We start from the raw sequence: 13,426 nt of genomic DNA on the forward strand, positions 1-13,426 counted from the left end.
TAACAGGTCTAGGTTTGGGCATGAACTAAATAATCTGAATGTTGTTATAATAGTGAACAGACACCACTCACATTAACACGGAGAAAAGATAACTGTGCGCTATAAATATGCTTTCTACTCACTGCTTCTGTGACTCTAGTGGGAATAAAATTACAGCAATCTGCATCTGGGTAAGAAAGAGTACACCAAAATTAAGGGGTGTAATTACACTCTTGTTATGCCTGTGGGCACAGGGCTTAGAAAATGCTTGTAACCCCAGTCTGTACTATGAACAGTAAAAAGCAACAGAACAGAAAGGATGAATAGTAAGCATAGTATTAAAATGTTAGTCTTTCCTCATCTTCATAGTTAAAAGAATGCTTTTTTTTTTTTTTAAGATGAGGGTTTTTGTTACTCACCAGAGCTCTGAACAGATCTAGTAATGCCACAGGGGCTAGGCAAAAATACTTCATACTCAGAGGATGCATTTCAGAGACTCTGGTATTGATGTGGAATAGACTGCTGATGGACGCTCAAGGTATGCTAACCCAGGAAATGGAGGGGCAATTGCAATCTACCCAGCATAGCTATAGCATAGAAGATGCAATGGTACCAGCTATGTGCTAACAAGCAAAGTGGTTACACACGCTGATTGTTAGAACACGCTCAAGCCTGTGCTATTACATCTTCATTGCTATCATTACTCCTTCTCACTGCACAGACATACCCTCAACTCTAACCAGCACCACACCCTGTTATCAATACCAGAGATCTACATAGTTTCAGCAGTATACCTCAGTCTTGGTATACAACACCACCTTCTTTTTAGCCCCTAATGCCAATCTGTCTCTAAGATTAGCATCTCTGCCTGCTTGATAGCTTCCTATGAAATGGACAAAAATCTCTCTAAAGGCATAGGTGAAAATCCACCCAACTCATTTAACTTTTAAATTAAAGCTACATTTAAATCCAAGTCTCTGTCAGGAAAATCTACTGCACTAACCTAAGGCAGTCTTGCTCTTCTCCCGAATGCCACACTTAATGATTTTATCTAGAAAAAAAAATTCCAACTCACCCTCATCTACTAACTTGCAAATGTCAAAGTTGGGGACTCAGTTGGAAAAATTCTTTGCAAAGATCAGATGGACCCTTCTCTTAAAGCAGTTTCATGCTCCTATCCCACACACAAGCTGGAGTTGTCAGGAATTACGAGAAACTATTCATCTGTTGCTGCTTTGCTGGTATCAGGAGGCAAGAACAGCAAAATTGCTCTGAGAGAAAACTGGGAACATTTCTATTCCTCTCTGTTCTGAGAGGTGTTACATGCTAGCACCGTATTTGCTCCAACAAAGTTAACTTTATGATGCTACTCCATGACCTCATCTCTAAACTGCACTGCTTCAACTGAAGCACAGAGCACCATCTGCAATTTTCTGAGACATGAATAACTGGGATGGCAATTGTCAGGCAAGGTTGCTAGTCTGGTCTAGGGGGCAATGCCATGAGATCTGTCCTGGTTTCAATTCCTGGTCCTGGTTTCCTTGTTCCCCATAATAGCAGGAGCTGGAAGTGCACTCAACCTGTGGATGAGATAGTGGAGTGCCATGTTTTGCTCCTGAGAAATCCCTGCGATCAATTCAAGAGTAGTGTCTCAGCCTCAGAGTACTGGAAGGAGGGTGGGGAAGATTAAAAAAATTACAAACAGTTCCATCATCTTCCCCCCACTGCCCTAGCCTGAAAGATTTCAGTGTGACATGATTGTAAACAGTTAAGAATCACCCCAGTGCTATGCCCACTACAAATTGGGCCCCACCCCCTCCCCCCATTATGTACAATACATTCACCAACAACAAAAATTTATTTAAAAAGGCAACAGGTAAATTCTGTAAACTGGATGCAGCTCCAAACACACACATTAATACTACAAGTAAATTCCATCATCATCATCCTCTTCCACCCTGAAAAAATATACCTGAGTTTAGCAGTTCATGAAAATTTCAATCCCCATACCTCCCTACCCAAACCCTTCAAACCCTGAACAAGAGACAGTCCTCAGTCTTGAAAAGCCACCAGTTTGAGATGCTTCCTCTGCTGTTGAGATCACTCATTCAGTTGGCCACGGACCCACGACTACTCCATGTTTAAAAACACAAAAGCCGCCATGGCATCATGTTCCACGTGACTCTGGAAGCTATGTGCTGCTATGGGTTGCGGAGTCCAACCCTTTTCCCCTTGTCCAAATCACATGTGGCTTTCATTTTCTCAGGGCTCTTCCCTCTGTGGACTAGCTCTGGAAAAGGGGGAAAAAAATTAATGTTTACTGGGGGTGTGGGGAGGGTACGAAGAAAAAGCTCCCTCATTTACATAACACAACTACTTCAAAATCTCACGACAGGAGAGTTGGTCCCAGGTGTAATCTGCAATCAGGGATCCAGTTATGATTACTAGGATCCCCTTATGTCATATGTCATTTCACCCCTCCTACCCTGCCAATACTTAATGGATTTCCTTACCTCCCCCCATTCTAAACCCACTTTCAAATATTTTACTTTTTAATCAGGGAAGAGAAAAATTCTCATCTGAACTTCTTTCTTTGGTGGCTCTTACTTGATCCAGAGGCAATGCTGATGGTTTCTGTGGTGGCAGCTCCTCCCGGGACATAGCTGCTATAGGTACCTTCAGGAAGGGGGCTTGGGGCTGATGTATTTGCATTCTGTAGCCAGAAAGAGAATGGAAGGAGTTTTAGCACACAGACATCGAAAATAACTCATCATCTTTCCACATCCAGATTATTTACATATGTAAGAAAGTACTTCAGTTACATTAAATTTGGCCCAACCTCCCACTGGACTCCACCACTTCAACTAGTGAGGACTTTGCTACACATTACAGTTAGAGGACATGTTAACTGCCCTTAAAGGGCACCTATACATGTGCCCAATACCTGCTCCAGTGTATGCTAATTAGCACATCAGAGCAGACTCAATTAACTGATTCTGCAGGAGGACACTAAGTAGCACACTCCAGCAGCCTTGGCATCTGGTGTACTCAGCATTCAACAAGCTTTAAAGTGCCCCTGCCACCATTTTGAAGTGCAGGGACGCTGAATACATGAGACATGGTGGGCACTATACTTAAAGCTCTAATTGAAGCACCCCTCCACCCTACCCTGGAGCACATGTAAAGATGCTCAAAATGATTGTATTAACTGCACTTAAGTAATACACGTTCAGTTATCAGCAGACTGCTCCAAGAAAATAATATGAGCACAGCTTGCTGGCTGTTGGTTTCTGCCCTGAAATCACACTGAAATCTTGAACCAGCTCCAGTACAGTCCCAGGGCTGGGATCAACAATCAACTCCAGTGCTGTGCAAGGGCTGGGACTGACAAGCAGTTGAGCAGCGCTAGGATAGTTTGGAGATTAGCAGTTAAGGGACTCCATCAGTGATAATGACAGCAGAGAAGTGGCTTAACTGCTCATTTCCAAATTAATGTTTTTCTTTATATGGATGATTTATTGTTAGAAAGAGCAGGAGTTGTACTTATTCACCAGACTTTGTCTCTCAGCACTTTTCAGCACCACGTTTCCAGTTTCTCCTGCTATGTCTTTTCATCCCACTCCACAGGCATTTATCTAATTTTTTGCTTGAGAGCCACCTCATTCCAAGACCAACAGGCAGTTTCATGCTAGTGTCACTCAGACTTTTTCTTTGACCCCGAGACCATATTTCTTGCAATTCTCACCTCAATGGTCATGCCCCCCTGCACTGTTAAACTGGCTCCTACCCTTCTAATGCAGTAGACTCGCTATGCCAAGACTGTTTTAAGTAGCAGGTAGTTGTTATTTATATTGTACAACCACCAAAGCCCTGAGGTAAGTGGGGAAGCGGGAGACCTGGAGAAAGAGCAAGCAGGAAGGGGCAATAGGGGAGGTGCAGTCATACTGCCTGAGAAATTAGGGTAATCAACTAGTTACTTCAGGTGCCCATACATAAATACAAGGAGCCTGGGAAACAAGCAGGAAGAATGAGACATCCTTGCACAGTCGTGGAACTATGAAGTGACTGGAATAAGAGAGACTTGGTGGGAGCTTGCATGACTGAAGCACTATCATGGATGGCTACAAACTGTTCAGGAAGGACAGGCAGGGGAGAAGAGGAGGAGATGCACTCTGTGTAAAAGAGCTGTATGTTTGCTCAGAGCTGTAGTATGAAGTTGGAAATAGGCCTGTTGAGAGTCTCTGGGTTAGGGTCAGAGGGGAGAGCAACAAGGGTGATGTCACGGTAGATGTCTACTATTGACCACCAGATCAGGAGGAAATGGTGAATGAGGCTTTTGTCCAACAGCTAATGGAAGTTTCCCTGATCACAGGCCCTGGTTCTCATGGGGGACTTTAATCACCCTGACATCTGCTGGGAGGACAATACAGCAGTGTACAGCAATCCAGGAAGTTTTTGCAGAGTGTTGGAGACAACTTCCTGGTGCAAGTGCTAGACCAGCCAATTAGGGACAGTGCTCTTGACCTGCTACTCACAAACAGGGAAGAATTGGTGGGGAGTGTAGTAGTGGATGGCAACTTGGGCAGCAGTGACTATGAGATGAGCGAACTCAGGATCCTGAGGAAAGGAAGGATGGAAAGCAGCAGAGTAAAGACCCTGGACTTCAGAAAAGCAGACTTTGACTCACTCAGGGAACTCATGGGCAGGATCCCCTGGGAAATCAGACTTGCGGGGAGAGGAGTCCAAGAGAGCTGGCTATACTTCAAAGAAACCTTATTGAGAGTACATGAATAAACCATCCCAATGTGCAGGAAGACTAGCAAGTATGGCAGAAGACCAGCTTGGCTTAGCAGGGAACTCTTCAGTAAACTGAAGCAGAAAAAGGAAGCTTGTAAGAAGTGGAAACCTGGACAAATAACTAGGAAAGAATATAGGAGCATTGGCCAGGCATGCAGGGATGAAGTCAAAAAAGGCCAAAGCGCAATCCAAGTTGCAGCTAGCAAGGGAAGTGAAGGGTAACAAGAAGGGTTTCTACAAGCATCTTGGTAGGAAGAAGAGGATCAGGGAAACTGTAGGTCCCTTACTGAATGGGGGAGGAAACCTTGTGGCAGAGGATGCAGAAAAGGCTGACGTGCTCAATGCCTTTTTTGCTTCAGTCTTCACAGGCAAGGTCAGCTCCCAGACTATTGCACTGGGCAGCACAGTTTGGGGATGTGAGCAGCCCTCAGTGCTGAAAGAACAGATTAGGGACTACTTAGGAAAGCTGGATGTGTACAAGTCTATGGGGCCAGATGGGATGCACCGGAGGGTGCTGAGGGATTTGGCTAAAGTGACTGCAGAGCCACTGGCCATCATCTTTGAAAACTCATGGCGATCAGGAGAGGTCCTAGATGGTTGGAAAAGGGCAAACATAGTGCCCATATTTAAGGAAGGGAAGAAGGAGGATCCAGGGAACTACAGACTCAGTCAGCTTCACCTCAGCCCCTGGAAAAATCAGCAGATCCTCAAGGAATCTATTTCTAAGCACTTGGAGAAGAAAAAGGTGATTAGGAAGTCAGCACGGATTCACCAGGGACAAGTCATGCCTGACCAACCTGATTGCCTTCTATGACAAGGTAACTGGCTCTATGGAGGCAGGGAGACTGGTAGATATGGGGGTACCTTGATTTTAGCAAGGCTTTTGATGTGCTACCACAGCATTCTCGCAAGCAAGCTAATGAAGTATGGGCTGGATGAATGGAGTGTAAGGTGGATAAAAACCTGGCTGGACCATCAGGCTCAGAGAGTAGCAATCAATGGGACAATGTCTAGTTGGCAGCCAGTATCAAGTGGAGTGCCCCAGGGCTCAGTCCTGAAGTAGCAGATAGCAGGGCCATGCAAAGCTTCAATTGCCGATTCGATTTGGAGGACATTCGGCCCAATTCAGCAGCCGAATCTCTGAATCTGAATCCAACTGGGAGACAAATTAAAAGGTCTGAATCAATCTGGAAAAGATTTAGAGATTTGGGCAGTCCCCACCTGCTGCCACTGGGAGCTGGACCTGGGCTCCATGCCAGTAAGTAGGGGTCGGGGAGGGGGATGGATTATGGGGGGACCCCACCAGGCCCCATCACCTGACTGTCCCCTGACCCCTGCCTGCTCTCCCAGTCCCAATGGGCTTTTCTTTGTTTTTTTTTTTTTTTTTAAGTGCCAGGACACTGAGGCCGGGCAAGGCAGCCATTGACAGGGCTGGAAAAGCAGGTAGGGGATGAGGCTGGTTTGATTTGGAGATGCGGTCGAATCTCTGAATCAGATTCAGCCAAATTGATTCGGGACAGTGATTTGACTCACCGAATCAAATCACTGTTCCCTGAATCGAATGAATCCGAATAGAATACTAGCCGCTTTGCACAGGGCTAGGATTCAGGAGTGACTTAGACAACTTGGACGGGGGGGTAAAAAGCACTCTGTTCATATTTGCTGATGACACTAAGATGTGGGGGGATGTGGGCACGCTAGAAGGAAGGAATAGGCTACAATCGGACCTAGACAGGTTACAGGGGTGGGCGGACGAGAACAGGATGGGATTCAACGTTGACAAGTGCAAGGTGCTGCACCTGGGGAGGAACAACCAGCACCATACCTACGGGCTGGGGGACTCCCTTCTCGTCAGTGCAGAGGCAGAAAAGGATCTTGGAGTCATCATTGATGCCAAGATGAACATGGGCCAGCAGTGTGGGGATGCAGTCAGGGAGGCCAACCGTACCCTGTCATGCATCCACAGATCATCTCAAGCAGGTCCAAGGAGGTGATCCTCCCCCTCTGTGCGGCACTGGTCAGGCCACAGTTAGAGTACTGTGTCCAGTTCTGGGCGCTGCACTTCAGGAGGGATGTGGACAACATGGAGAGGGTCCAGAGGAGGGCCACTCGGATGATCAGGGGGCAGCAGGGCAGGCCCTACGAGGACAGGCTACGGGACCTGAACCTGTTCAACCTCCACAAGAGAAGGCTGAGGGGAGATCTAGTGGCCTGTTACAAACTAGTCAGAGAGGATCAGCAGGCACTGGGGAAGTCCGTGTTCCCCCGAGCACTGCCAGGAGCGATTAGAAATAATGGTCACAAGCTGGCAGAGGGTAGATTCAGACTAGATATCAGGAGGCGCTACTTCACTGTCAGGGCGGCTAGGGTCTGGAACCAACCTCCAAGCAAAGTGGTGCTGGCTCCTACCCTGGGGGTCTTTAAGACAAGACTAACAATCACCTTGCTGGGGTCGTTTGACCCAAGTACTCTTTCCTTCCATGGCAGGGGGTCGGACTTGATGATCTGCTCAGGTCTCTTCTGACCCTGCTAACTATGAAACTGGAGGATAGGGCCAAAAGAAATCTTCAGCGAGGACAAGTGGGAAGTCCTGCACTTAGGACAGAGCAATCCGACGCACTGAGACAGGCTGGGGGCTCACTGGCTGGGCATCAGCTCTGCAGAAAAGGACCTGGGGGTTACAGTGGACAATAAGCTGCATATAAGCCAGCAGTGGGCCCTTGTTGCCAAGAAGACTAACGACGTATACTGGGCTGCATTGGTAGGTGTGTTGCCAGTAGGTCAAGGGAAGTGATTCTTCCCCTCTATTCAGCACTGGTGAGGCCACATCTGGAGTACTGTGTCCAGTTTTGGCCCTCCCACTACAGAAAGGATATGGACAAATTGGAGAGAGTCCAATGGAGGGCAACAAAAAAGATAAGGGGGCTGGGAGACATGACTTGAGGAAAGTCTGAGGGAACTGGGCTTATTTAGTCTAGAGAAGAGAAGACTGAAAGGGCTAATAGCAGCCTTCAACTATCTGAAGGAGGGTTTGAAAGAGGATGGAGGCTAGATTGTTCTCATTGGTGGCAGATGACAGAACAAGGAACAATTGTCTCAAGTTGCAGCAAGGGAAGTTTAAGTTAGATATTAGGAAGAATTTTCTCACTAGGAGGGTAGTAAAATACTAGAACAGGTTACCCAGAGAGGTGGTGGAAGCTCCATCCTTGAATGTTTTCAAAACCCAGCTAGACAAAGATTTGGCTGGGATGATATATTTGGAGATTGCCCTGCTCTGAGCAGGGGGTTGGACTAGATCACCTCCTGAAGATCCTTCCAACCCTTTTTATGATTCTATGGTACTCTCTGCACAGGGAAATAACTGGTTCTTAATTCCTTCACTAATATACTTCTCAGCAAGAGCACAAAGGTCGATTCATTTTGGATATATGAGGAAATAAAAAGGAGACTTTCCCTTGATGGAAATTAAGGGTGGCAATGCAGAGGGGAGGAAAGGGAGCAAATCTGAAAGAAACATGGAGTTTACAACAACAGGAAGTTAGCTGCAACTTTATATTATAGGCTGCTACTACTTCTTCTCCATCATGAGACTGCATAACTCTGAGCCTCTCAACACCCACTGAGAAGACATGTAGAGGTGGTTAACCTAAGCAGGTCTTCCTCATTATTATTACTGTATGCTTTAAAAAGCTACCATTAAATTCCCCCCAAATTTTTCAAACATATCAGACCAAGCCTGACCATTTGTTTTTCCTTTTAAACAGAGATTACAAATGTGATTTTTTTCCCTGGAACTAGTGATCATGCATCACAATCCCCTTTTTGTCCCTCATTCTTATGGAAAATATCTTACCCCGGTGGTCTATACATGTCCTGGGGTGGTCCCCCCATGCCACTTCCACTACCTCTCTGTTCCATCAGTAAGGCCTGAAAGTGACCCATGTTCTCTTCCCGGCAGCGATACAGGGGTCCCTCCTGAGATAGGCCATTGGCCTGGCCAGTGGCAGGATGATGAGATAGGTGAGCATTTACTGGTGGTCCATAGGCCCTGGATTGGAAATGACTGGCTGGATGCCGAGATGCATACGGAGACCCAGACTGTAGCATCACCCCATGGGGAGGGAAAGCAGATGGACCAAATCCAATCCCAGAACTCAGAGGTGGAGGGGGAGCCCCATACAGAAACTCCCCTGCTGCCATTGAGCTCTGTCTCTTGGTGGCTGCATTGTGGTTGTCCAAATCAAGAAACTCTTTGGGACTCTCTGGCCTTTCCTGGGAGTCTTCTGACTTCTCATCTTCTGGCCCTGGATCCTGCCCATCACTTGGAGGAACCTCTTTGGCGCTTGCCATGTCCATTCGGTTTGGGGAGACCAGGGCAGTGCTCAATGCCTCAGAGCCATCTAGACTATCCATGTTCCCTCTGTCAGAGAAGGCAGGCCTGGGCAGAGCTGGATGGCTAGGTGGATGCCCACTAGGACTGGCCTGGGGATGGAGAGGTCTCTGCCAGTCTGAGTAGCCTTGTGGGCAAGTATAGTAAGGAGGGCGCTGGTAGTGGTGGTACGAAGGTGGAGGTTGTGGCTGATAAGGGTACGGCATTCCCTGATGGTGGCGATACCGGGGAAAGACACCAGGGTGGGTGTTACTAGGCTGAAAGCCCCGAGTTGGAAAGTGTTGTGGATGGGATACAGAGGTGGGATGCTTTCCCCCCATCACAGGGTTGAACCCTTGGAGTCCTGGATTGATATGGTAACGTGCTGCTGAATTTGGATACTCCAAGCCTGGCATGTAGAGTGAAGGAAACTGATTTGTAGCCCCACCCACAGAGCCTCCATCCACACCAGGAGTACTGGTGCCCTGTCCCATACAAGGCAGAGCTGCTTCTGGCAAAGTCTTCCCCCCACTGCAGAGGGGCTTCTCCAGGATGCTAACAGCCAGTCCTTTTCCCTCAGTGCCACTGGAGGACCCTTCACCGACAGCCCCATTCTCAGGCACAGGTCCTCTCTCAGAGGCTGTCACAATGTCCCTCGCACATCCCTGGCCTGCCGGGCTGCTGTAGGTGCTGTCTGCTGGCCAGGAACTCTTGCTCTGTGTTGCCTTCGGGTCAATTTTAGTTCCAGAGTTATCACCCTCCCCGTCTTGCATCAAGCTCCGTCTGGTACAGTCCATCTGCAGGGGGGGTTTGGAATGAGGTAGCAGTTTGGAGTACGTCCCTTCTGCAACACTGATGCAGTGGCCCTTCTCTTCCCCTCCAGGAGGGGGTGCTGCTGCAAAAGAAGTGGAAAGAAGAAAGAGAGAGAGGGGGTAAAAAGATCTCATCACTGTTTGACCTCACAACTTCAGAACTGTTTTCTCCCTCCTGCCACTCAGTCCCTTCTTTTGCAGCCCCAACACCACTTACACTGCGTGCTAAACCACAAAAGTATAGAGAGGTGGTTGTTTTGTTTTTGGTTTTTTTCCTCCCCCCCGTTATGAAATTTTGCTTATGTAGCTCCAAGGATACTTAAGTGTGTGTCTGTGATTCCAGCCAGGCAGCAAACCCCAGCTAGCAGCTCCGGGGCTACTCCATCCCACAGTCTCCCCCTTCCCCACTGCCAGCCCAGCCTGTAACATGCAAAAACTTAACCCTAAAGAAAAGGTGCTCTAAAGCAGAGGGCTGTCATCTGATACCTCATTAGAGGAGGGTTAATTTTTTTGTGGAATCAGCTATATCAGGGGAATACATCAAGGGCTTGGCAAACAACTGTTCACCAGGGCACCCTTGGGGAAAGCCAGGAGTAATGGCCACAAATTCATGGAAGACCATTTCAGGCTTAACAATAGGAAACACTTCTTCGCAGTCAGGGTGTCCAGACTGTGGAATAAGCTCCTTCCAGAGGTGGTGTAATTGCCTATCCTGGAAATCTTCAAGAGGAGACTGGACAGCCACCTTGCTGGGGTCAGCTGACCCCAGTCATCTTTCCTGTCTAGTGCAGGGGGCTGGACCTGACGATCTTCCGAGGTCCCTTACAATCTATGAATTTATAAAGGCACTCCACAGCCATGCACGTATCATGGCATGGCTGTAGAGAGCTTTCAGGGGCCCAATTGTACAAAAAATGTGTAAGATCCCAAAATGGCTTATTCCATGATACTGATTTCCACACTGGACACTGCAATATTTCTGAAGAAGCCAGACGATGTTGTGCTCTGGTGGAGTGAGCCTTAACATCTGGGGATGGGGGAAGTGGTGCACAACTGCTAACCTCATTGAGATGGACTGTGGTATCAAGCTGGATATTCCTGTAATGAAATGACTTGACCTTCTGAATGGCCAGGCTGGCTATCAACAAGCCAGGAGACCATTTGAATGGTTTCAGTTCCATCCCTGTAATACATTAAGGCTATAGAGACATCCAGACTGTGTAACTTCTTCTCTCCTAGAGCACAACAGGAATTGAGAAGTACAGAGGCAAACTGCTTTTAAATTAAATTCAACCACCTCCTCAGCATGGAACACAGCCTGAGGTTTCAACATTGCGTCGACTCTGCGTAAAGTTATTTCAGGATCTTCAACCATGACTGCCTGAAGTTCTTTCACTCTTCCAACCACAGACGGCCACCAGAAAAAGTTGATAGTGAGAGAACCTATCAATCATTCTGAAAAGAAAAAGTTTCAAAGGAAACACCAGGAGATACAGGAGAAACACGTCAAGGTCCCAAACATAAGTAAGTTCCATAGTCAGCAGACAAATGTGCAACAGCCCTGTGAGAAACAGTGATGCTGTCAGGTAAGACCACATACAATTGCACAGGAGGGTGAAGAGCCCAAATTCTGTCAAAATTAACTTTAACTAGAGCTGAACAGCAGCCCAGAATGACAGTGTGGTAAGAAAGTAAGGACCTTTTGTGTCTGAGCCTATGGTGGGTCCAGGTTGTGGTTGGACTGCTCTCACCAAGAATCTCCTCCATTTTGAGGACCGAGTCTTTCTTGTAATGGCTTTCTTGCTTCATGTCAGAAATGTCTAGACCTGTTAGGAAAGATTCTTTTACAGCTGCACTCTCATATTTGTGTGTTGTCCTTGGTGGCAAGCAAACCTGTCATGAGTCCTCCCTCAAAAATGATGGATTGGCTGTATGACCATTGGACCCACACAAAAATCATTCACAGCAGGTATCTGACTGATGGCTCCTCACTTCCCAGGAATTAGCAATAATCAAAAAAACTTCATCAGCAGTCATTTGGTGGCACCATGGCCGCTGGCTTAATAACTACCCAGCAGAGAGGTGATGGGCAGGTGCAGCCTTCTCATTTATCCATAGTGTTCCGTGTTTCCCATTTTTACCGATTTTCACCAATAAGTTTCCTTATTTTTTTATTGAAGTTCTTCATTTTTTTACTGATTTACACCTGTTTTTCAGTTCACTGAATTTTACCAGCTACAGTAAAAGCCCTGTTAGCTGGCATAAGTGGGGAATGGCTGGGAGATGCTGGTAAGCTAAAAGTGCCAGTTACTTGAGGCACAGGTTTCCTGTTGGACGCGGGGGAGAGGGGGGTGGCAGCAGCCACACACGGAGAAGGGATCGGTGGCCACGTGGGGGCCAGGGAAGGGTGGCTGGAGCCGCTGTCTGGGGGCATGGGACTCCTGGCTCTGACCCTGGGCAGGAGAGGCCGCAAGAACTGTTCCTGGGGCAGGTGGGTCCCAGCTGCACCCTGGTGGCTGCAGCTGCACCCCTGCCCCAGGTGCTGGGAGCTGGGAGCCTGCACGCAGCCAATCCGCACGGGCCTGCAGGGCTGGAGCCACTACCCGGGGGCATGGGGCTCCTGGCTCTGACCACAGGCAAGAGGCGCTGGTGCTGGGGTCAGGTTATCCCTCCCCCTCTGTGTCTGGTGCAGGCAGGTGGTGTTGGCTGCTCCTGGGGCTGCTGCAGCAGGAGGTGGGGTGAGTGGGTACAAGCGGAGACCCAGGGGGAGGGGGGGGGTCAGAGTGCAGCACAGCTGCAGGCAGCTGGCACCACCCACCCCTGGGGCCACTGCAGCAAGGGCTGGAGTGAGCGGGGACAAGCTGCACCAAAGCACATCTGTGCACTCTCTCTTTCATATGTAGTGTTCTGCATTCTCAATTTTCACCAATTTTCACCAACACATCCATCGGGGTGTGCATCAGGATCTGGGGGAACGTCTGTTCACCAGAGCGCCCCAAGGGATGACAAAGATCAACGGTCACAAACTCCTCCAAGACCATTTTAGGCTGGATATAAGGAAAAACTTCTTTGCTGTCCTAGCCACCATGGCCTGGAATAGGCTCCCTCCAGAGGTGGTGCAAGCACCTACTCTGGATTCCTTTAAGAAGCATTTGGACGCTTATCAGACATGTGTGAGGAATGGCCTTGGTGTTAAGTATGGTTAACAGGGATTTGAACTGAAAAACAGGTGGTGCTGGTAAGCTAAAAGTGCCACTGTGACAGTTACTTGAGGCACAGGTTTCCAGCCAGATAGGGAGGGGGTGGGCAGGTGGCAGCAGCAGCAGCTGCACGTGGAGTAGGGGGCAGGGGGTGGTGGTGGATGCACAGGGGCTGGGGGAGGGTGACTGGAGCCTGGCCTCACTCCCTGCAGTTGCACCCAGCCGCTCTGCACAGGCCTGTGGGGTAGAGCTGCTGCCTAGGGGCGTGG

The 13,426-nt window shown here is 48.3% G+C and overlaps 1 protein-coding gene across 2 annotated transcripts in view; it reads right to left on the bottom strand.

Annotated features, from left to right (window-relative positions):
* Window positions 1-360: 360 nt before the first annotated feature.
* Window positions 361-13,426, bottom strand: part of LOC109316452 (cat eye syndrome critical region protein 2) — a 74,646-nt gene continuing 61,580 nt past the window's right edge. Inside the window, exons 16-18 of one of the 2 annotated variants that reach the window (XM_019544545.1) lie at window positions 8,630-10,040; window positions 2,587-2,692; window positions 361-2,269 (exon numbers count right to left, since the gene is read on the bottom strand). In XM_019544545.1, the coding sequence (XP_019400090.1) occupies window positions 2,264-2,269; window positions 2,587-2,692; window positions 8,630-10,040 (1,523 nt within the window). In that variant the 3' untranslated portion in view covers window positions 361-2,263. The remainder of the gene's footprint in view (window positions 2,270-2,586; window positions 2,693-8,629; window positions 10,041-13,426) is intronic. The other variant, XM_019544544.1, reaches the window with a different exon arrangement.

The sequence above is a fragment of the Crocodylus porosus genome, unplaced genomic scaffold (genome assembly GCF_001723895.1).
Source record: "Crocodylus porosus isolate Cpor-Errol unplaced genomic scaffold, CroPor_comp1, whole genome shotgun sequence".
Taxonomy (NCBI): Eukaryota; Metazoa; Chordata; order Crocodylia; family Crocodylidae; genus Crocodylus; species Crocodylus porosus.